General features: G+C 42.2%; 1 protein-coding gene across 1 annotated transcript in view; it reads right to left on the minus strand.

Annotated features, from left to right (window-relative positions):
* grxcr1a (glutaredoxin and cysteine rich domain containing 1 a) overlaps positions 1–24577 on the minus strand; it is a 56183-nt gene extending 31606 nt beyond the window's left edge. The window contains exon 1 of the mRNA XM_078410628.1: positions 24167–24577. Coding sequence (XP_078266754.1) covers positions 24167–24577 — 411 coding nt within the window. The remainder of the gene's footprint in view (positions 1–24166) is intronic.
* Between the last annotated feature and the right edge of the window lie 357 nt (positions 24578–24934).

Genomic DNA, 24934 nt, shown 5'->3' on the forward strand with positions numbered 1-24934 from the left:
AATTTGATTCTGTCTTCATGGAAGGAGGTTCAAAAAATGCTAGAAATACTAGGGAACCAAGAGTCGACTGAAAAGGAGGGGGTTAAAGAAAATTAGAATTATCCAAAAAACTGAAGAAATGAATGCACTGAAAATCAATAAATCCCCAGGGCCTGATAACAAGCACCAGAGTACTGATAAACATCACCATGGAAATAGTGTATACATTGATTGTTATCTTCCGAAGTCACATAGATTACAGAACAGTTCCTACAGACTGTAAACATAAGACCACTATTCAAGAAAGATGGGAGCGAGAAATCAGGGACTTCAACACCAATAAGACTAATATCAGTTTTAGGGGAAATGTTGGAGTCTACTATATCAGGAAAATTACTAGATTAGACAATGTCAATGTGGATTTATGTAAAGGAAATCAAATCTGACAAGCCAATTGGAGTATTTTTGAGGATGTGACTACTAGAGGAGATAAATGAGTCCTTGTGGTGCAGTTGGATGTTTAGAAAGTATTTGATAAAGTCCCACATAAGAGGTTACCATGCAGAGTATATTGGTTGGGATTAAAAATTGATGACCAGAAAAGAATCAGGGAGAATATATAAATGAGTTTATTCACAAAATGCTGGAGTAACTCAGCAGGTCAGGCAGCATCTCGGGAGAGAAGGAATGAGTGACGTTTCGGGTCGAGACCCTTCTTCCGACTGATGTCAGGGGGGCGGGTTAGTGACTCTCTAACCTGAACTAGACAAGTGAAAAATAATGTGTAGGAAGGAACTGCAGATGCTGGTTTAAACCAATGATAGACACAAAATGCTGGAGAAACTCAGCAGGACAGGCAGCATCTCTGGAGAGCAGGAATTGATGATGTTTCGGGTTGAGACCCTTCTTCAGAAGAAGGGTCTCGACCCGAAATGTCACTTATTCCTTCTCTCCAGAGATGTTGCCTGGCCCACTGAGTTATTCCAGCATTTTCTATCTATAAGTGAAAAATAATTGTGTTTTCAGTTAGTGAGGGGTGTAGAGAGGAAATCTTTCAGAATAGCATGGAGGTCAAGTTGTCCAGCTGACTGATTCACAAGGATGTTACTAGGACTCGAGGGCCTGATCTATAGGGAGAGGTTGGGCAAGCCAGGACTGTATTCCTTGGAGCGTAGGAGGCAGAGGGGCGATCTTTTAGAGGTATATAAAATCATGAGGGCAATAGATAGGGTGAATGCAGAATAGACCCAACTATTTCTGGAACAAAAGCCTTCAGCTGGAATTTTGTCTCAACCCCTTATCCTTTGCTTTTTTGAGGGCTATTGACTATTTCTTGAAACCAGTGGAATGAATCAAATTGAACTGGTGTCAGATGGTGGGAATCTCAAGAGGAATGGATCAACCACAGAGGATGGTTGGCTGAACATGGCTTCACCTTTGCCTTTCACATGTTGGATCCTGCAGTATTTTCTTCAGGTCTTTTCCTTTTGTCAGCCCTTTCATTGGGCACAGCCAGATGAGGCAAAAATGTCAGAACATTCATCTGATCCATTGATTTAGAATCTTGTCAGAGGGTGGTGAATCTGTGGAATTTGCTACAGACAGCTGTGGAGGCCAAGTCAATGGATATTTTTAAGGCGGAGTGTGACAGATTCTTGATTATTATGGGTGTCAGGGGTTATGAGGCGAAGGCAGGAGAATGGGGTTGAGAAGGAAAGATAGATCACCCATGATTCTGAGGGATAGGTTTTGCAGGCATTTGGATGAGTAAGGGCTGATTAGGGATAGTCAGCATGGTTTTGTACGTGGGAGGTGGTGTCTCATAAATCTGATTGATTTTTTTGAAGACGTGACCAAAAAGGTCGATGAGGGCAGAGCTGTAGATTTTGAGTACATGGACTTCAGTAAGGCATTCGACAAGGTTCCGCATGGTAGACTGCTCTGGAAAGTTAGTTCACATGGGATCCAAGGAGAGATAGCTGAATGGATAGCAAATTGGCTCCATCGAAGGAAGCTGAGGGTGATGGTTGAAGGTTGCTTCTCGGACTGGAGGCACTAGTGTTATGCCTCAGGGTTCAGTGCATGGCCTGTTACTGTTTGTCATCTACATCAATGATTTGGATGAGAACATACAGGACAAGAATAGCAAGTTTGCTGGTGATACAAAAGTGAGGTGGTTTTGCAGATAGTGAAGATGGTTGTGAATGATTGCAGCAGGATATGGATCGATTGGCCAGATGGACTGAGGAATGGTTGATGAAATTTAATACAGAGAAGTGTGACGTGTTGCATTTTGGGACGTCTAACAAAGGCAAGGCCTACACAGTAAATGGAAGGCCTCTGGGGAGTGTTGTAGAGCAGAGGGTTCTAGGAGTGCAGGTTCATGGTTCTTTGAAGGTCGAGTCGTAGGTAGATACGGTGGTCAAAAAGGCTTTTGACACATTGGCCATCTGTCAGAATATTGAGTATAGAAGTTGGGAGGTCATGTTGCAGTTGTATAAGATGTTGGTGAGACCACATTTAGAGTATTGTGTTCAGTTCTAGGCACCGTGTTATGGGACAGATATTGTCAAGCTTGAAAGGGCTCAAAAAAGATTTACGAGGATGTTGCCAGGACTAGAGGGTGTGAGCTATAGGGAGAGGTTGAATAGGCTTGGTCTCTATTCCTTGGACCACAGGAGGATGAGGGGTGATCTTATAGAGGTGTACAAAATCATGAGAGGAATAGATCGGGTAGATGCACAGAGTCTCTTGCCCAGAGTTGGGGAATCGAGAACCAGAGGACATTGGTTCAAGGTGAAGGGGAAAAGATATAATAGGAATCCAAGGGGTAACTTTTTCACAGAAAGGGTGGTGGGTGTATGGAAAAAGCTGCCAGAGGAGGTAGTTGAGACTGGGACTATCCCAACTTTTAAGAAACAGTTGGACAGGTACATGGATAGGACAGGTTTGGAGGGATATGGACCAAGCGCAGCCAAGTGGGACTAGTGTAGCTGGGACATGTTGGGCAAGCTGGGCCGGTGTGGGCAAGCTGGGCCGAAGGGCCTGTTTCCACACTGTATCACTCTATGACTCTATGACTATTGAATGGCAGAGCAGACTTGATATGCCGAAAGGTCCAATTTTGCTGCTGGAACTTATGAAATTATGGGACTACTTAGTTATGTCGAGTACATGCTCGACCGTGCTCCTTTAGCTTCACCAGATTTGTGCCCACTATTAGTTGCATCAGCTGTTGTTCCCTGCAGGACTTTCTGGACTCCTCGTCAAAAAAGGATCGATCCAATGGTTTGACTGTAATAGTACAGTTAGAGATGCACCAGTTCTCAAGGTGACAAGTTTATTTATTTCTGCCCATGGCCCACAGCATCTCATGAATGCCCAGTTTTCAGTCGCTCAATGTGTTTTGAGTTTATGTAATTCAGCACAGCTGTAGTGCCACACAATGTGGCAGAGAATATCCATGGCGTGAGCAAAGTCGACACTTTGACTTTATAAGCAACATGCAGTTGTCATTTCTATCACTGGTATTAAGGATATATGCATCTGCCTCGGAGAGATTGATGATCAAGTAGATAATCCTTTGTGTTAGTTCACTCACTGGCTGTTGCAGCATTTCAGGGCTCAGCTTGCAAAGGTGTTAACAAAGGAATGTCAGATATTGAAGTTCTCCCCCCAGAGTGTATTTTACTCCTTTTACTACTTCCAAATTTTGTTCAATACAAGGCAGCACTGATTCATCAGCTAAAGCAGGACGATAGGTGGCAATCGGAAGGTGGCTTCTTTGCCAATTTTCACCTGATTTCATGAGGTCTGTAGTCAAATTGAGACTTCTCAGGGCCACTCATTCCCACCTGAAAACACAGTACCACCACCAACTCTGGTGACACTGTCCAGTCAGTAAGAGACTGGATGTACTCAGGCCTCAAATGAAGGAATCTGTGAAGATGATTTATATCAAACAGCAGCTCTCAGATATTTGTGAGAAGGAGTTTGCAGGATTAACTGGGTTAATATTTCTTTGACTGAGAATTTGATACATCTGAATTGAGAACCCAGGTCAAGTCTGTATGGTCCATCAAGCTTATTTTGTTTATTACTTTTACATAGCAGTTATGAAATGCAACCACATTGTTGTATGTCTGGGATCACATTGTAAACCAGACCAGGTCAGGATATCAGACATACCCAGAAAGGGTATTGGTGAGTGAGATCAGTTTTTAAACGACAACTGGTATTTCATGGTCATCACTCACTGAGACTCATCTTACAAAAGTCCAGATTATTGGATTTAAATTCCTCAGCTGCATGGTGAGATTTAAACTCACATTTCTATGTTACAAATCCAGTAATTTATTCACGACACCACCATATTGTAGGTTGGAGATAGCACCTTGTACTTTATGGACTTACAGGTGTTGGGCTCATGAACCAAGTACCCATTGGCCCAATGCAGAACCTGTAAACTAACCCACCAAAGGATACTGGGCATTTCTAGAGCCATATTTTCTTTGATCACATCGATCAATTTATGATCAATTTGTGTTACTATTTTTGATCAATTTATATTACTGCTTTCAAACATTTTGCCAATTATCAACTCACTCTATACTAGCTCGTATATATTCCCATGATTTAATGCAAGATTTTATATCATTATCCATATCTATTATTTTGAGTCACTCGTGAGAAGTTGACTTTATTGACAAGATCAGTGCTTATTTTGCATCCTAATCTCTTTTGACAAGCTAGTTTTGAACCACCTACATAATCCACCACAGTCCTGGTGAAAATAGCCCCATGAAGCAAGCGCCACGATTTTCACCAAGCAACAGTAAAGGAATGCTAATATGTTTCCACGTCGGTAATTTGAAATATCTGCAGATTTTGAAACCGTACCTCCAATTTCAGAAGACAAATCATATTTGAATGTACTAAACAGCAATGGTCCAATCACAGATCCACACAACACATCTGTACATACTCTGCCACAAAGAACATTTTCTTCCTTAGATGTCCCATGTTCTCTAATTTCAAACCAGCTTGCAACTGCCAACTTGACCAAGAAGGTATGTTGTTATATCTTTCCAAAGTCTCCTCAAAGCCTATGGACAGCACATCACCAACATTATCATAGGTCAGGAAGCATTTCTGAAGAAAAAGGATTGGTGACATTTCGGGCCAGGACTCTTCTTCAGACTGTCTGAAGAAGAGTCCCAACCCAAAACATCATCCATCCTATTTCTCCAGTGATGCTACCTGACCCGCTGAGTTAGATAACCTTACCCTGGGAAGGTTACCACAGAAGGCAGTAGAGGCCAATTCATTGGATGTTTTCAATAGAGGGTAAGGTATAGTTCTTAGGGCTAACAGAATCAAGGGATATGGGGGAACTGATATTGGATGATCAGCCATGATCATATTGGTGCTGGCTCCAAGGGCCGAATGGCCTACTCCTGCACCTATTTTCTATGTTTCTGTTTCTAGACCCCACTACTCTCCCTATGAAGAATTCTAGAGATTCACCACATCTTATTTCTTCAAACAACTTAATGTTGACTAAGAAATTGCTTTTTAGAAATCTATGTTGACTTTACTTTTATTATATTTACTGTCCCACAATGTTTGCTTATCTGATCTTTCAGTAAAGATTCTTTGGTTCTTTCTTAGAATTAATGCTAAGCTAAACAGTGATAAATCAATTAACTTGTTTTATCTCTCTTTTTTAAAAGCACTGAGTACTTTCACTTCCCAGCTCTCTAATACATTCTGTCTGGAGTTTTCTATGTGGATACTCATAAAATATTATTTTCTGCTATCTCCTGTAAGAGTTTTTTGGCATAGTGATTAGAACCCAAGATTTAGTCTGCAATATATTTGACTCATTTGATTAGTGCAGCATTTCTTTATCAGTTCAGTTTAGTTCAGTTTAGTTTATTGTCACATGTACCAATGTTCAGTGAAAAGCTTTTGTTGCGTGCTAACCAGTCAGCAGAAAGACGAAACATAATTACAATCGAGTCATTTGCAGTGTATAAATACATGATAAGGGCATAATGTTTAGTGCAAGGTAAAGCCAGCAAAGCTGATCAAGGATAGTCAGAGGGTCATCAATGAGGTAGATTGTAGTTCAGCACTATCTCTGGTTGTGGTAGGATGATTCAGCTGCCTGATAAGAACTGGAAAGAAACTGTCCCTGAATCGGGAGGTGGAAGTTTTCACACTTCTATACCTGTTGCCTGGTGGGGTAGCAATATTTTCCTTGTTGGTGTGCAGTTAGTTCTTAAAGGCACATGAGGTATATAAAGTTGCGAGAGGCATCGATGGAATAGATAGACCATAAGACATAGGAGCAGAATTAGGCCATTTGGCCCATCATGTCTACTCTGCCATTCAATCAGCGCTGATCTATTTTTCACTCTCAACCCCATTCTCCTGCCTTCTCCCCATACCCTAGCCACCCTTCCTATCAAGAGCTAAACAATCTCTGCATAAAATATATCCAATATCCTGGTCTCCACAACCGACTGTGGCAATGAATTCCACAGATTCTCCACCCACTGGCTAAAGAAATTCCACCTCATCTCCATCCTAAAGGTCACAGTTTTTTTTCCCAGGGGAAGGTTATCTAAAACTAGAGAGCATAGGTTTGAAGTGAGAGGAAGAAAATTTAAAGGGGATCTGATGGGTACATTGCTCCACGTAGAGCAGTTGATATCTGGAATGACCAATGGAGGCAGGAACGCTAACAACACCAAAGAGGTATCTGGATAGACTCCTGAATGGTAAAAGCGTGGAGGAATATGCAATTAATGCAGCCTAGTGGGATTGGTATAGGTAGGCATGCTGGTCAGCATAGATGTGATGGGCAAATGAGTCTGTGTTTCCGTGCTGTACAACTCTATGACTTTATGACTCTATAACTCTAAGAAGGGCACAAATACCAGGCATGTCATGTGGTTGAGACCTCTTTCCACAGGTGCTGGTCAGCAGATGATACAAGTACCGGTAAATAGGATAATATATATATTTAAGAAATAATTAGATATTTTAATAGGTTTGATCGCTGAGTTAAAACATGAAAGGTGAAATAAAGGGATTCACTATCTCGCCTCAATCTTCAGATATAGAGTATTTGTATCCACATAATGTGAATGAAACAGAAGAAACATTTTACGATTTAAAAATTATATTATTTGAATAATCTAATTTTTAGGGAATACTTGAACACTTGCCAGATGTAAGATTGTAAACCTTTCTCAGTTAAATGAAAGGAGTAGCACACCTTCAGGTCCTGAACCGAAGTCAAGGCACAATAGGAGAATTTGCATTTGGCCTCCTCATTGATAAGGCGGCTAACCACAATATAGATGTCGGGAATTTGGATTTCCCTGTTCCCTACCCCGCCATGCTCATAATACTCAGCTACCCTAGAACAACATTGGATGTCCCAATCTCTAAACCGTGGTGCAGGGCAGCACAGTGGCGGCACAGTGGTACAACGGTAAAGTTGCTGCCTTACAGCGTCAGAGATCCAGGTTCGATCCTGACTATGGGTGCTTTCTGTACGGAGTTTGTACATTCTCCCTGTGACCACGTGGGTTTTCACCGGTGCTCCAGTTTCCTCCCACATTCCAAAGGCATACAGGTTTGTAGGTTAATTGGTTTCTGTAAATTGTAAATTGTCCCTTGTGTGTAGGATAGTGCTAGTGTATGGGGTGATCGCTGGTTGCTGCAGACTTGGTGGGCCGAAGAGCCTGTTTCTGCGCTGTATCTCTAAACTGCAAAGGCTCCAAGGTGGGGTCTCCACTGCCTCGATTCCCTGCAAACAAAGAGCTCCCTTGCTGCTTTCCCTCAGTCTGGTAGAATAAGCAATAGAGGCTGGGGCAGGCTCCATGTCCTTGTGCCTGGTTGCACCACCCCCTTCTCCTCGTGGGGTTTCGCAGCCCCTGCGTCTTTCTGCAAAGTGACCTTCAATTCACTCAAGCTTGCGCTTCTGGTATTTTGCAAATGCCAACACTGAGCACGTAAATCAGAAACCGAAGGAAAGGCAAATCAATGGCCAAGTGTTATTTTAAACAGATGTTTTAATAACTTGAAATGAAACTTGTAGTTATTTACAGTTGCCTGATTTTAAGTCATCTAAGTGCGCATAACAGTTTAAATTAATATTATATAGCTGGCACAGAGCCTTACAATTAATTGGACTTCCAGCTCCAGCTCTTACCTGCCTGACACTTTGCCGTCTTTTTTAACAGAGCCAATGAGGGGAGAAATTTAGGCCATTGCATCCGCAAGTTATTGCACTATGTATTATTTTCAGAGAAGACTGTTCAGAGAATTGAGTGGATGAGAAAATTAATCATATTTAAATCAGCTAATGAAATGTGCAAAAAAAGAACATCCATTCCAAAAAAAAGTAACCTCATGTTTTCTGGATTAATGATGTGGACCAAGGATAAAAGAAGATGAATGAGTTTGATTCATCTTTTACTTTCTGTGCCTATCGTGACATGAATGCATTAAATGCTTAATGCATTTAATCAATTAATCCATAACTTACTGGTTGGATTCACAAAGCACTTTGAAGCTCAGTGGATAAGGGACTGGAAAGAACATAATCAAAGGGGCATTTAAGAAAAATAAGGTTCACAAGTGATAGGAGTAGAATTTGGCTATTCAGCCTATAAAGTCTACTCTGCCATTCAATCTTGGCTGATCTATCTCTCCCCCCAACCCCATTCTCCTGCCTTCTCTCTATACCCCTGACGCCCGTACTAATCAAGAATCTATCTATCTGAAAAATGAAATTTAATTTTTAATTATTTCAACAATTTTTTGTTGTTGCCAGTTTCTAGTCAAGCTTACACGGAGTGCTGGTTAGTGGTTGCACTTATATTTATCAGCCAATGAGTTACCCAGCTGTTCAGGTTGTGGCTATCACACATTCAAATATCCACCCAGCACAAAAATAGACAGAGGTAGGAATTAGGAGAAATTTGCAGAGATCCCTCGTTCATGACCATAATATTTCAGTGCATGTTTCAAGGTCGGAACCAATTACCAATATAGTAGTCAACAGACAAGAAATATTGCATGCATAATGAGTGAACAATCCCCGCATGGAAGAATAACTTACAAATCAAATTGGCTTTGAGATACCATGAATATCATTGCAATTAATTACAAATCACTCACCGAAATCACTGTTCAAGAAGAAGAATGGATTTCATAAGCACATTTGTATTATGCTAGAAACACAAACATAACCTGGGAGTATTTGGGATTGGTCTGGGGTTGTGGAGCATTCAGAATGTGGTGTGGAATATGGGATTGCTGTGAGAACTCCAAGGCGAGGGGTGCAGACTCTTCAAAGGTTTGCAGGGAAACTTTGGAACTTTAGGGTGTCCGAATCGGCCAACTGTCCCCCCCCCCCCCCATATCTTTGGATCGCAGGTGACAAAGGTAAAGAAATACAAATTGCCCAATCCATTGCAAGACCAGCCTCCCTCCTATCAACACCATCTACCCATCACACTCCCTCAGAAAAGTTGCTACCATAATCAAAGACCATTCACACTCTGTCCTTCTCACTTCTCCCCTCTTTTCTCAGGCAGAACATATAAAAGCTTGAAAGCATGTATCACCAGATTGAAGAACAGCTTCTTTGCTACTGTTGTCAGACTCTTCAATGGTCCTCTCTTTTGCTAAGAATGTATTCCTGATCTTCCAATCTACTTCATTGTGCCCGTGGCATTTTTATTTCTCTGCACATTCTCGACTGCTGTGACATGATACCCTACAATCTGTTTATTTTCTCTTTTCCACTACCTGAAGTATTCATTTATGGTATTATTTGCCTGGATAGCACCCAAACCAAATTTGTTTGCAGTATCTTAGTATAAGTGTCAATAATAAACTAATAACAGGACCAATCTTTAGTTGTGACAATAGTCCTTCTTCTTAAACTGTTTCATTCCAAGTAATTCCTCAAGTAAAGTCCAGGCAGGGACTTCCAAGATTCTGATCACTAATAACATTCTAACAGTGATATATATTGAAGTTGGGACAATTAGAATTAGGAGGAACATGTGATGATCCTGATATAAGAATGGTGATCCTGCAGCATTCCAGCTCATATTTTTCTTAGCACTGGTCAAATGTAACGTTGATGGAAGTTGACTATTAAGCACTGATGAGGCGGCTCTGTCCTTGTAGTTGTTAGAGATACTTTCAATCAGAAGGTGCAGAGGATACAGGCTTTGCTTTGTTCATGTAGCTGTGGTTAAAATTATTATATTAGTTTACTTTAGTTTATAGATGCAGCGCGGAAACAGCCCATTCAGCCCACAGGATCCGTGCCAACCAGCGACCCCCACACATTAACACTACCCTACACACATTAGGAACAATTTATACATACACCAAGCCAATTAACCTACATACCTGTAGATCTTTGGAGTGTGGGAGGAAACCGAAGATCTTCGGGAAAACCCACGGGGAGAACGCACAAACTCCGTACAGACAGCACCCGTAGTCGGGATCGAACCCGGGTCTTGTAAGGCAGCAACTCTACCATTGCGCCACTGTGTTGGTCCATTTAAATCCATGGTTAATGGATGGATGGTTCTGCCTTCAATAATAACATTAAAGGAAGAGGTTTGAGCTTTCTATTGTTCTCGACAATCGTTACCTGGCAACAAGCTGTACAGCTGTGTCGCAGCCAAGAGTGGATGTGATCAAGTTTCCTTTGTAAGTTAGCATTGGCTGCTCTATTATCAGAGGCAGTGAACACATGAATCACCAACAGTATCCACTCCTGATCTTAGGATGGAGAGCAAGTAACAACTGAACCAGCTGAGGATTGTTCGGAGAGAGGGAGATAGGGAGAGAGGGAAAGAGGGAAAGAGGGAGGGAGGAAGAGGGAGGAACAGGGAGGAAGAGAGGGAGAGAGGCAGGAAGAGGGAGAGAAGAACGAAGAGAGAGAGGGAGGAAAAGAGGAAGAGAGGAAGGAAGAGAGGGAGAGGGAGAGAGGGAGGAAGCGAGGGAGGAAGAGAGGGAGGAAGAGGAAGAGAGAGAGGAAGAGAGGAAGAGAGGAAGAGAGGAAGAGAGGGAGAGGGGGAGAGGGGGAGAGGGGGAGAGGGGGAGAGGGAGATAGGGAGAGAGGGAGAGAGGGAGAGAGAGAGAGAGAGAGAGAGAGAGAGAGAGAGAGAGAGAGAGAGAGAGAGAGAGAGAGAGAGAGAGAGAGAGAGAGAGAGAGAGAGAGAGAGAGAGAGAGAGAGAGAGAGAGAGAGAGAGAGAGAGAGAGAGAGAGAGAGAGAGAGAGAGAGAGAGAGAGAGAGAGAGAGAGAGAGAGAGAGAGAGAGAGAGAGAGAGAGACGCCACAAGGTGCAGACAAAGTTAACTCTTCCCTAAGCACTCCTGCAATGATGTAATGAGACCACGATGATTACTATCTGAAAACTAGGACCATCTTCATTTGTGTCAGCAGTCATACCTGCCATTGGTGAGGCGTTCTCTTTGACTCCTACACACATTAGCTTCACTAATGTTCCCTGCTGACACAGAAGCTGTGTGAAAGCTTTCAAAAACACCTCCCAAAATATCAGAGATTATGGGGAGAAGGCAGAATGGGGCTAGGAGGGAGATAGATCAGCCATGATTGAATGGCAGAGTAGACAATGGGCTGAATGGCCTAATTCTGCTCCTATCACTTATGATCTTATGAAAATGTTATTTATGTTTCTTCTTTATTTTTATGTGATACGTTGCAATTAGCTGGATGACTAGGCCACTCCATTACGCATTAACAGTGTATTAAATAGCTTAGGATATGAGTCACACAGAGATTGATCCAGATAGTGGTGGCATTTTCCATCCTCGGAAGGACATTGTTGAACCAGCAGGGTTTTCCAACAACCTGACATAATTCATGTTTTTGGTGCTAAACCACAATCACTGGATTTACTGGTTTTCGCTTCATAATATGATTTGACTGCTGGTCCATTAACTGGTGGCTGGGTGGGTGTTATGCAGGGTCGAACAGACCTATGGAAAATAAGAATGCAAACAAAACTATTCTTGACTTCTTCTCAGTCATCAAATTCCAATATGGATCATATTCCTATCTGCAATTTCAACTCCATCTATTTCATAAACGTATATATGAGCATACATATTGTCACCAGCAGTATGCAAGGTGGAACTTTGTATATTTTGCAGCATGCCTGTCTATCTACATTAACCTTTCATCTCCTTATTTATCGTATCTACGTACCTCTACCTTGAAAACCACTGTACTTTGAAGAAGAGAGTTCTACAGATACATAACACTCCGAGGCTCCTTGGTCTTCCCAAGTACCATAAGGAAGCCCTTTTCCCCATTATCTGCTAAGCTGTCAATGCAGTTATAGTAAACTGTCATTAAGATTAGTGGTGGATAGTTATGTCCGAGGTGTTCACTTTCCCAATTTGTACTCCTGGCATGCACACTATGTTTATATCATAGGCATTAACAAAAATACATTTCAAAAATGAAAACTTATCTTGAACATTTTGAATAATAATTTCAAGAGATGAAAAAGGTTTAATATCCGTTTTTGTCAGAAATAGACTAGATTTATTAACTGTATTCAGTAAGTGTTGAGTGACTGAAATTTAAATAGAAAAGATGATTTTTCTCTGCTCCTGAATAACAATTATTGCAATGCACAGAAATACAAATATTAATCTCTGCCTGTGATTCTGTTCCAATGCAAACATAATTCTTTTTTGGTTTTCCTTGCACCTGATAAAGTCTCAGTAATGTCAATTTCATGCAAATTTCAACTTGCCTCCAAGAGTCATTCAGATGCACAATTCTCCTGCAAGCTCCTATCTTTGTGACTTTGATTCCTAGTACAAGCTTCATTCATCCAAATGGGGCAAGTTCAAGTTTATTTAATGGAATTGAAAAAAATAATATAGTTGCTTAAGGATTTGATAGAGAATTCCATTAAAATATCAGACTTTATGGTGAAAATATTGTTTCACACTGCATAGCCCAACTTCCACCACTACCACCCCATTCCCACATCTTACCCCCATTCACCCAGTAAAAACACTTTTCATAGAAGATAGACACAAAATGCTGGAGTAACTCAGCGGGTCAGACAGCATCTCTGGAGAAAAGGAACAGGTGACGTTTTGGGAACAGACCCTTCTTCCTTTCCTCCAGAGATGCTGTCTGACCCGCTGAGTTACTCTAGCTTTTTGTGTCTATCTTAAGTATATTACTTATATTAATTGTCAATAGTTAATGCATTTTTCATGAGTCTCTTAGATAGGTTTTTTTAAATCTCTGACTATCGAAACGTTAAAACCATTGAAGGAATTGTTGCAGCATTTAGCAGATGGCAAGCTATCTTCCAAGATGGGGTCAAAGTATACACTATGGCCTCCTCGCTGCAAGACCCTACTTGCCTCATGTCTATCTTTGGTTTAAACCAATATCTGCAGATCCTTCCAACACTTTTCATAGATTGAGATTGGCTCCTTTGCTGGGATTAACGAGAAGCCTCCCAATCAGGATACTCGCCCCTTGTCATTCTTATGTGCACACTCCCTGTACTCACACTTTTCATTTCTCCAGCCACGGTTTCACAAAAATAATACCATCATGCTTGCTTGTTTTTTTCCAATCTGGACTGCAATTCAGCCTAGACATCTATTTACAGTAGATTGCTCTCGCCATCTAACCTAAGCAGAGGCATAAACTTAATTGAGGAAGAATGGAGCTTTTAGTTTAGTTTAGATTGCTTTATTATTGTCAATTGTACCGTGGTACACTGAAAGGCTTCTGTTTGCGTGCTATCCAGCCAGGGTAAAGACTACACATGTATATGTACACTCAAGCCACCGACAGTGCACAGAAAAAGAATAATGATACAACATTAGGTGCAAGGTATACATTAAAGTCCAAAAAAAGTCCTATTAAAGATACTTCAAAGGTCCCCAATGAGGTAGATGGGATGTCAGGACTGCTCTCTAGCTGATTTGCCTCATTCCTGCTGAGGAGAAACAGTCCGTGAATCTGGAGGTTGGTGTTTTCAAACCTCGGTATTTCTTGCCTGATGAGAGAAGGGAAAGGCTGGAGTGACTGGGGTGAGATTGGTCTTTGACTATGCTGGTGACCTTGCTGAGGCATCATGAAGTGTAGATGAAGTCAATGGAAGGGAGGTTGGTTTGCGTCATGGTCTGGGCTACATCCACAACTCTCTGCAATGTCTTGCTGTCTTGGATGGAGCTGTTCCCAAACCAGGCTGATGCAAGTCATAAGATGCTTTCTAGGGCACATCTGTAGAAGTTGGTGATGGTTATTGGGGACATGCCAAACTTCCTTAGGTCGTTGTGAACAACACTCACGGCATTTAACGCAATAAAAAATCAATAAAAGCATGTTCCAAATATGGTTGGAATGTCTGCAGATACACATCCTGGAAATAAACAAAGATCACCAGACGTACAGGTTTGTAGGTTAATTGGTTTGGTATAAATGTAAATTGGCCCTAGTGTGTGTAGGATAGTGTTGATGTGCAGTGATCGCTGGTCGGTGTGGGCTCGGTGGGCAAAAGGGCCTGTTTCCATGCTGTATCTCTAAAATCAACCAAATATACGAAACTGTCTGCCTTTCTCTAGATACAAAGAACTGCAGATACTGTTTTACAAAGTGCAGGAGTAACTCAGTGGGTCAAGCAACATCTCTGGAGAACATGGACACCTGACATTTCAGGTCGGGACCCTTCTTCAGACTGATTGCAGTAGGGTGAGAAAGCTGGTAGAGAAGTGGGGCGGGACAAAGCCTGGCAAGTAATAGGTGGATACAGGTGAGGGGAGCTTTGGCAGATGGTTGGACAGAGGTCACCGATGAAAAGACAAAAGCTGGTGAGATAAGGAGATACAGAGAGAATGTATGAAATGTGAAAAGGAAGCAATATAGGTGGAAAAGGACAGAGGGGGAGGAGGGGAAAAGCAGCAATAGATGTGCATCCAGGTAGCAAGTGGGACACAGTGAAGAGAAGGAAGAAGATGGGGGTGGGTTGTTTGTTGGTTAGATACCTAAAATTGGATAATTACATGCTCATACTATTGGGTTGTAGGCTAACTGTCTGTGACTATATCTTCCAGTTAAATAATGCTGCTGCCTTTAAAATCCAAGTTATTATTTTTCTTTATGCTGGGGCATATCCAGCAAAATCTCATATTTGCCCAAAGCATTTAAATGTGACTTCTGGAAATCCCACCATTGTAATATACTCTGAAGCACAAGTCGCTGGAAATGCAATGCAGTCATAAAGCTTCTAGTCAAAGAGATGTCGGTCATTCACATATCTGCTTTGGAGGTAGTTCATTTCTTAGTTCTGTTCAGTTTAGTTTATTGTCATGTGTACCGAGGTAGAGTGAAATGCTTTTTGTTGCATGCTAACCAGTCAGCAGAAAAACAATACATGATTACAATCGATCCATTTACAGTGTATAGATAGATGATAAGGGAATAACGTTTCATGCAAGGTAAAGCCAGCAAAGTCTGATCAAGGATAGTCTGAGGGTCATCAAATAGGTAGATAGTAGTTCAGCACTGCTCTCTGGTTGTGGTAGGATGATTCCGTTGCCTGATAACAGCTGGGAAGAAACTGGGTAGATGGTTTTTGTAAATATACAATCATTTTTTGTAATACTTTGGTTTCTAACTTCATAATATTGCCTCACTTTTCTTTAGGAAAAATCAAAAAATTGTCAAGTTCTCGAAAGATGAGCAAATCAAATCCTTCTATCCTTCCTGTTGATGTATGAATTGTAAGTTCAGAAATTATGCGAACTGAACATACATAAAATAATTATAAATATGATTAAATGTTCTACCTAATACTGTGAGCAAAACTGTTCGATTAAAGCCCTGCCTTTGAACCTTAGATTTTGAATGAAAGTGTGAATAAAAAACACAAAGGACAATTTAAAGGGCAAATTTGATTAGGTTTTTATCAAATATTCTGTTTGAAATTTTATTTTGAACATTATAAATTTCAATTGTTAATGTTTACCAAAATTACATTAAGTGGTTCATTTACAAACTAATAGTAAAATCTTTTCTTTTTCATTTTCCATGACAAAATGTTAATTTCCTTGGAAATCATTTTCTATACAAATATGATTGCGTTTAGATTGAATTCTTTTGCATTATATTAAGTAATTATGTTAGTAATTTCAAATTTTGGCTTTAAATTCTTTTCAGGATCGAATACGTGTGGATGTGAGGTCTCTTTGATTCTGTAAATGATGCAGCGAATAATGTCAATGGAATAAATTAATGAGGTGATTTTTCATGTTATGGAAAAGGTAGGACAAGACCCCAATCATCCATTGCGACTATTTCATATTTGCCACCCTTGTCCCTTTGGCCGCTGTTCCCTGGTTACTGTCCACCACCACCGGTGTTTGAACCCTGTGTGCCAATGAATAGTTGTATTTCATGGGTGATGTGTCTAGGATGTTCTAATATATGAAAATATGAGTAAGGCTCAGAATCATGAAAGGTATTCAAAATTCCAGTCCTGCACTAGATCTTTAGAAATGTATCAATGAAGTGTTTCACAAAATGTTTCAGTTGAAGTCAGAAGTATTATTATGAAGTACGATTCAACTGACAACTAGTTAAGTGAGTGGTAGCATTTCAATAGGACACATGTGGCAAGGATTAACGTAATCTCCGGGGTGTCCCAGCAAGCCGCGCGGACCCGATCCACCCGCTGAAGAACCGTGCCATCGACCGGAACGCACCTCGGTAGGCCCGACTTGCCCCACAGGCCTCCCAGAGAATTGTGGAGAAGCCGGGTGGCGAGGCCTGTTTGGGCCAAAGAAGCCTCAGTGGCAGCGGTGATGGGTGACTCGCAGGCTTATCCCCTAGATAGTGGATTCTAAGTCTAGTGTCACCCCACCCTCCCCCCACACCGGGTCCCCTTCGTCTTCCCCTCCCCCCCTCACGCCCATCGACCGCTGATTGCGGGTCGATTGCAAGACCCCACCGCTACCGAGGTGGAGGTGGGGCCTCGGCGGCAGCATGAGCCTGGGAGGCAACGGGAGCCTCAGCGGTGGTGGGGCCTCAGCGGCAGCGGGGCCTCGGCAGCAGCTGGAGCCTCGGTGGCGGTGGGGCCTTGCAATCGACCCGTAATCAGCGGTCGATAGGCATGAGGGGGGGAGTGGAAGATGATGGGGACCCTGCATGGGGGGAGGGAGGGGACACACTAGTTTTAGAATCCACTATCCAGGGGATAAGCCTGCGTTCGTTTGTTCGTTTGTTCGTTTGTACGTTCGTTCTAGTTAAGGCGCTGTGCATATGGCAGCCAGCCAACAGTTGCTTGTCTTTTTCCTTATTTCACTTTTAATTTAATTTTACTTTCAACTTCTTCGTGTACCTTGTTGTGTGCTGTGACTGTTGGCAGACCAATCTCACTCCGGGGATGAATAACTTTTTTTCGTATCGTACTGTATCGTATCGTCTCATTTCGTGCATTTGCAAATAATTATGTTGAGAATTGTTAAAAACAAAGTATAACATATTACAGATGTATCAGAGTGACAATAGATTGACTTCCATTGGTACTTGGCAAATGGACAAAACATAATGAAAGTGAAATTTACTATTGGAATTTATTACATAATATTATTGTATCTACCTTAACTACTTCCTTTAATTTAGTTTAGATTAGAGATACAATGTGGAAACAGGCCCTTCGATCAACCGAATCCGTGCCGACCAGCGATCCCCATATGCTAGCACTATCCTACTGACTAGGGTCAATTTACAATCTTTACTGAAGCCAATTAGCCTACAAACCTATACATATTTGGAATGTGGGAGGAAACTGGTGCACCCGGGGAAAACCCACACAATCACGGGAGAGAACATACAAACTCCGTAAGGACACCAGCCGTAGTCAGGATCGAACCCTGGTGCTGTGAGGCAGCAACTCCACCGTTGCGCCACAATGCAGCCCTCTGGCAGCTCATTACATCTGCCCACCGACCTCTATTAAGAAAGTTTCCCCTCAGGTACTCCCTATTAAATCATTCCCCTTTCACTTTAATCCTATGCCCTCTAGTTCTTGATTCCAGTACACTGGGTAAAGAATTCTGTGCATTCACCCTACCTATTCCACATGATTTTATACACTTCTTTTAGGTGAGCCATCAGTCTCCTGCACTCTCAGGAATAAAGTCCTAGCCGGGCCAACCTCTTACTGTTACTCAGCCCCTCCAGCCCAGGCAACATCCTCATAAATCTTTTCTGAACTCTTTCTAACTTAATGGCATCTATTTTATGGCAGGGTGTTCAAAATCAAATACGATACTCCAAGTGCAACATCTTGAATTATTGTAATATAATGTCCCAACTTCTATTCTCAATTCCCTGGCCAATGAAGGCCAGCATACCAAAAGCCTTCACCATCACTCTATCATTAATGCCACTTTCAGGGAACGAAATATTTGTCCTCGATCCCTCTGCTCTACAACATTCCCCAAGATCCTACCATTCACTGTGAATGTCCTGCCTTGGTTTGACTTTACAAAATGCAATATTGCATACTTATCTGGAAAGACCATAGTCTGTGAACAGTGGAGTTCCACTGGGATCTGTGCTGCGACCTCTGTTATTTATGATATATATAATTGATTTGAATATAAACATAGACATGTTGCTTCGGATGTTTGCAGGGATATGGATTATGCGCAGGTAGCTAAGAGATAGTCTTGGCATCATGTTCAGCACAGTCATTGTGGGCCGAAAGGCCTGTTCTTCTGCTGTACTCTTCTATGTTCTGTGTTCTGTCTGAATTAAACTCCATTAGTCCATCCTCAGCCCACTGGCCCTGCTGATCTTAACTGTCTATTTTGGTGTAAATACATGTCTTTAATACTTTTGTTACTAAAGTAACAAAAATGTTTTAAAGAGTTAATACTGCATGATCTGATGAAAGCAGACAAGGTTAAAGATGTAATTGTGCTTCTACTGAATGAAAATGAGCAAAGGTAAATTAAATGATTATGCTTGAAAAGTTCCACAGAATTCTGGTCCAGGGAACTGAGTCCCCAATTTAAAATGGGATCACCAGCAGGTTGGGTGGAGGAGAAAAGAACTGTTATCAAAGGACCAGTGAGAAATACGAGTTGGTATTGCACTTATACCATCCAGGCTTATCACCTAACAAGCGGGATTTGGTGTCAGCACTCATCTCTGCAACTGGATCCTCAACTTCCTGACCAGCGGACCCCAATCAGTGAGGATAGGGGACAAATTATCCTCCACGATAATCCTCAACACGGGGGCTCTGCAAGGATGTATTCTCAGCTGCCTTCTTTACTCCTTCTACATCCACGACTGTACAGCCACGTACAAATCTAATTCACTTTTCAAATTCGCAGAGAACACCACCGTTGTGGGCCAGATATCAAATAATGATGAGACGGAGAACAGGAAGGAGATTGAGAACCTCGTGTCCTGGTGTCGAGACAACAACCTTTCTCTCAATGTCAGCAAGACAAAGGAGATAATGATCGACTTCAGGAACATACCCCAGTTTGCATTTACAGCGCCGAAGTAGAGATGGTTGAAAACATTTAATTCCTAGGAATCGATATCACCAACAACTTCTCCTGGACCAACCATATTGAAGCAACGACTAAGAAAGCACACCAATGCTTCAACTTCCTTAGAAGGCTTAGGAAGTTTGGCATGTCCTCCAAAATTCTCACCAACTTCTACAGATGCTTTGGGAACAGCTTACAAGACCAAGACAGCAAGAAATTGCAGCGAATTGTAGACGCAGCCCAGACCATCACACAAACCAACCACCCTCCTATTGACTCTATTTATACCTCACACTGCCTCGGCAAGGCCAGCAGCATAATCAAGGGTGAGTCGCTCCCTAGCCACTCCCTCTTCTCCCCTCTACCATCAGTCAAAGGTTAAAGAAGTGTGAAAACAAACACCACCAGATTCAGGATATAGTTTCTTCCCAGCTGTTATCAGGCAACTGAATCATCCTACCACAACCAGGGAGCAGTGCTGAACTACTATCTACCTCTTTGGTGACCCTCAGACCATCCTTGATCGGATTTTGCTAGCTTTACCTTGCAGTTAACGTTATTCCCTTATCATGTTATCATACAGTGTAAATGGATCGATTGTAATCATACATTGTCTTTCTGCCGACTGGTCAGCAGGCAACAAAAAGCTTTTCACTGTACCTCGTGACAATAAACTAAACGGAAACTAAAGGCTGATACTTATTTGTATTTGATGGAACAAATGGCGGCCACCCACTCTTTGAAATGTATGTGTCTAACGCAGAATAGGTATGAGAGAAATATGGTGCACAAATGCACAAATCATTAGGAATACCACCAGGGTGGCGCAGTGGTAGAGTTGCTGCCTTACAGCGCTTGCAGCGCCGGAGACCCGGGTTCGATCCCGACTATGGGTGCTGTCTGTACGGAGTTTGCACGTTCTCCCCGTGAGCTGCTTGGGTTTTCTCCAAGATCTTCGGTTTCCTCCCACACTCCAAGACGTACAGGTATGTAGGTTAATTGGCTTGGTGTATGTAACAATTGTCCCTATTGTGTGTCGGACAGTGTTAATGTGCGGGGATCGCTGGTCAGCATGGACTCGGTGTGTCAAGGGGCCTGTTACCACTGTATCTCTAAATGAACTACCAAATAACAAAGTGATGAAAGGACTCAGCAGGCCAGACAGCATTTGTAGAGCGAAATGGACAGATGAAGAGAAAACCCCAAAACCTTATCTGTCCATTTCACTCCACAGATGCTATCTGACCTGCTGAGTTCATCCAGCACTTTTTTTTCTTCAAGATTCCACCATCTGCAGTTTCTTGTGCCTCCATTAGAAATAGTAGTTCAGGTTAACAGACCCATAAAAACTGAAATGTATAGGAAGGAACTACAGATGCTGGTTTAAACTGAAGATAGACATGAAAAGCTGGAGTAACTCAGTGGGTCAGACAGCATCTCCAGAGAAAAGGAATAGGTGATGTTTCAGGTCAAGACCCTTCTTTAGCCTAAGAGTCATGGGAAATGGAAACAAGATATATAGACGGTGAAAAAGAGAGACAGAAGAAATGAATGAAAGATATGCAAAAAAGTAACAATTCCTTCATTTATTTTTTCTATATCTCTCTATATCACCATCTATATCTCTCATAAGGTCATAAAGTCATACGTAATAGGAGCAGAATTAGGCTATTTGGCCCATCAAGTCTACTCTGGGTCATTCAATCATGACTGATCTATCTTTCCCTCCTCACCCCATTCTCCTGCCTTCTCCCCATAATCCCCTGATACCAGTACTAATCATGAATCTATCTATCTCTGCTTTAAAAATATCCATTGACTTGGCCTCCACAACCTTCTGTGGCAAAGAATTCCACAGATTCACTACCCTCTGACTAAAGAAATTCCTTCTCATCTCCTTCCTAAAGGAACGTCCTTTAATTCTGAAGCTATGACCTCTAGTCCTAGAATATCCCACTAGTGGAAACATCCTCTCCACTTCCACTCCACTCTATTCAAGCCTTTCACAATTCGGTACGTTTCAATGAGGCCCCCCCCTCATTCTTCTAAACTCCAGCGAGTACATGCTCAGTGCCGTCAAACACTCTTCGTTATTTAACCCACTCATTCCTGGGATCATTCTTGTAATCTTCCTCTGGACCCTCTCCAGGGCCAGCACATCCTTCCTCAGATATGGTGCCCAAAATTGCTCACAATACTCCAAATGCGGCCTGACCAGTGCCTTATAGAGCCTCAGCATTACATCCCAGTCTTTATATTCTGACCCTCTTGAAATAAATGCTATCATTGCGTTTGTCTTCTTTACTACCGATTCAGCTCGCAGATGAACTATTTGGGAATCCCCCACCAGCACTCCCAAGTCCCTTTCCACCTCCATTTTCTGGATTCTCTCCCCATTTAGAAAATAGTCTATGCTCTCGTTTCACTTTCCCCTGACTCTCAGTCTGAAGAAGGGTCTTGACCCAAAACATCACCTATTCCTTTTTTCTGTTAAAACTGGAAACTGGGCTTTGTTTCTCAGGAAGGAAACCCAATAAGTGGAAAAGTGGAGTGGATGTGGAAGCTGCTACCCAATGGATTGGTTGGAGCGAAAAGCTTTAATGCATTTAAGATGAAACCACCCATGTTTCTGAGGGAGAAAGAGAAAATTTATACTGATAAAGTAAAGCGAATGTGGAAAAGATTGTGTGAAGATGGACCTATTTGGCGAAGAGGCCCGTTTCCATGCAATAACAGCTATGTATTTATATATCACATTTTGCAGTGGCTAAACATCCCTCTGCTGTGCTTGCAAGAGTTATAAACTGTGGCAAAAGGATAGTATTAAAAAAAGGACAATGTATTTATTGAGATCCGTTCATGCGGCTGGAAGCTAAACAACTGGAAGCAAAATGGCGGCGCTGCCCTAGCAGCTGCGGCTTACCTGCGGTCCGTTTGTCTTTGTGTTTTTGTTGGTTTTTTTTGTCTTAATTGTAGATGTGATGACGTGTTTTTGTGGTTGTGTACTATGTGTGTATGTGGGGGGGAGGGGGGAACTGTAAAATTGTAATTTGTCCCTTCTGAACGGAGACCCGACCTTTGTTTTCTGGGTCGGGTCTCCGTTCCTGCTGCGGCCTACCATCGGCCCAACTCCTGGAGCTGGCGGCCTCCAGGGCTCTGGTTCGCAGAGCCCGCGGACCGGACTCACCATCAGCGGAGCCGGCCGTCCTCGGAGGCTGCGGGAGCGGCTGCGACTCGCCTTAGGCTCAGGCCGCGTGGATGTCAACATCGGGAGCACCGGCAGCGGCAGCGTGTTCGCCCGCCCCGGATTGCGGGGCTTGGGTCGGCCCGCCGCGGACCCTTCACCGTCCGGCGCGGCCTGAAATAGGCCGCGGGATTTTTCTCTGCTCGGCGGGGGCTTCAATGTCGGGAGCCATGACCGCCCCGACGTGCAGCGGCAGCGTGTTCACCCGCCCCGGATCATGGGGCTTGGGTCGGCCCGCCGTGGACCTTTCACCGTCCGGCGAGGCCTGGAACGTGGCAACGACACCAGCCTGACCGCGGGAGAAGACGGCAGGGGAAGAGAAAAGACATTCTGGCCTTCCATCACAGTGAGGAGGGGACTGGAGGAGACTCACTGTGATGGATGTTTCTTTTTTTTGTGTTGGTTGGGGTTGTGTAATTTGCTTATTTTACTGCTTTTATTGTTGGACTGTGGGTGACTAAATTTCGTCCAAATAACTTGTTTTTTGGATGACAAATAAAGATATCCTGAATCCTGAATCCTGAAATAATTACTATTTATAAATTGAACTTCCAAACCTATCGACGTAAATTGAGGATTGGAAAATCATATGACAGGGAAATATCAATTACATTTAACAGGAGAAAATGCCTTTCATCACAAATGACCCGGCGAGTAAATACAATTTACAGAAGCTTATCTACATGATATAGATATTATAAGGTCAGCCACGGTCACAAAACAAAATTGAACAGCTGCCTTTCTAATACAATGAGTCCTTTCAGAACAAAGTAAAAGTATTGTTTCAAACTGAAAACAAATACCCTCTGTAAATAAAAGGATACAAGATATTGACCTATCCAAAATTTGTCAAATGGAAATTCACTTGCAAGATATTTACCAACATCAATTTCCTGTTGTCTCAATCGTCAATACGGTGTTCTAACCGCAGATGACCTTTGACATTGTTACATCATGTGTTTACTACAACAAAACACAAAAGGAATTTACTTGTGCTGGTGCTCTGCTTGGATTCCTGACACAGCCATGCACTGTTCAGAAGAGGAGTAAGCAACAAGCTTGAAACCCATTGACCTAATTATGACCATCGTGTCCCAGAATAACTCCACATTAAATCTAATGCATGGGTGTTATTAGATACTGGCACCACCTCACTTTTCCTGCTAATTTATAAGATTCTTGATAACATCATTAAGATTACTGTATGATAATGAATATATTGACATTACACATTTAAATAAATATTAGATGCCAGGCATTAATTAACATTACAGGAAGCAACAGCCAATTAGAGCAATCTTTATATTCTTAGCGACATACCTGAACAGCACCATTTGACAAGTTACTGAAAAGTACCTGTCCGGCACTGACTTTGTGTTTGACTCCTCTCACTGTGCCGTTTTTACTCAAGATATTAATTCTCTTTCTGTAGATTCCTCTGTCCTTTGTGTTACCGGCCAGCAGAAGCATGTCATCACATTCACTGTCACTGCCATCATTTTCCAGGGGGAATCGCTGCTCGTTCCATCCATTCACTTCAATGTGAGCGCTGCATCGCTCGCCCTTGGAAATGCTGGCACATTCAGGCACTTGCAAGCCCACCAGGTCTCCGTCGGTGTACACTTCTTTCAGCACCCTTCCACTGTTCGCAGAAGATATCCGAAACCTGACTTTTTTCTGCCGGTGTTCTCCTTCTGTCTTCATTATGCCATTGAGCACAGAGTTTTCCATCGAAGAATGAAGTTCACATTGTTTTGGTTTCAAATAAAATCCTCTTTGAGCCAGCTGAAAATCTGCAAGTCGATTTCCCCTTGATGTCAGTAGGTATTTCACACGTTGAGCGCTCTCAACACCATGCAACGGTGTGAAGGAGAATATAACTGGTGCTGATCCTGAAAACGTTCTACTTCAATAATGAATAAGATTACATCATAGTTGCCTTTATAACAGCAGACGGTAACATGATATCGATGATTAAATATTTAAGTTGCCATTGTGTACTCTTTGTGTAACATCCAAATGTGAGAAAGTATTAAAAAATATTTAGTTTCAACACAACATTCCCCGCCAATTCATTTTGAACCCTTC

Source organism: Rhinoraja longicauda, chromosome 1, assembly GCF_053455715.1.
Source record: "Rhinoraja longicauda isolate Sanriku21f chromosome 1, sRhiLon1.1, whole genome shotgun sequence".
In the NCBI taxonomy this organism is placed as follows: domain Eukaryota; kingdom Metazoa; phylum Chordata; class Chondrichthyes; order Rajiformes; family Arhynchobatidae; genus Rhinoraja; species Rhinoraja longicauda.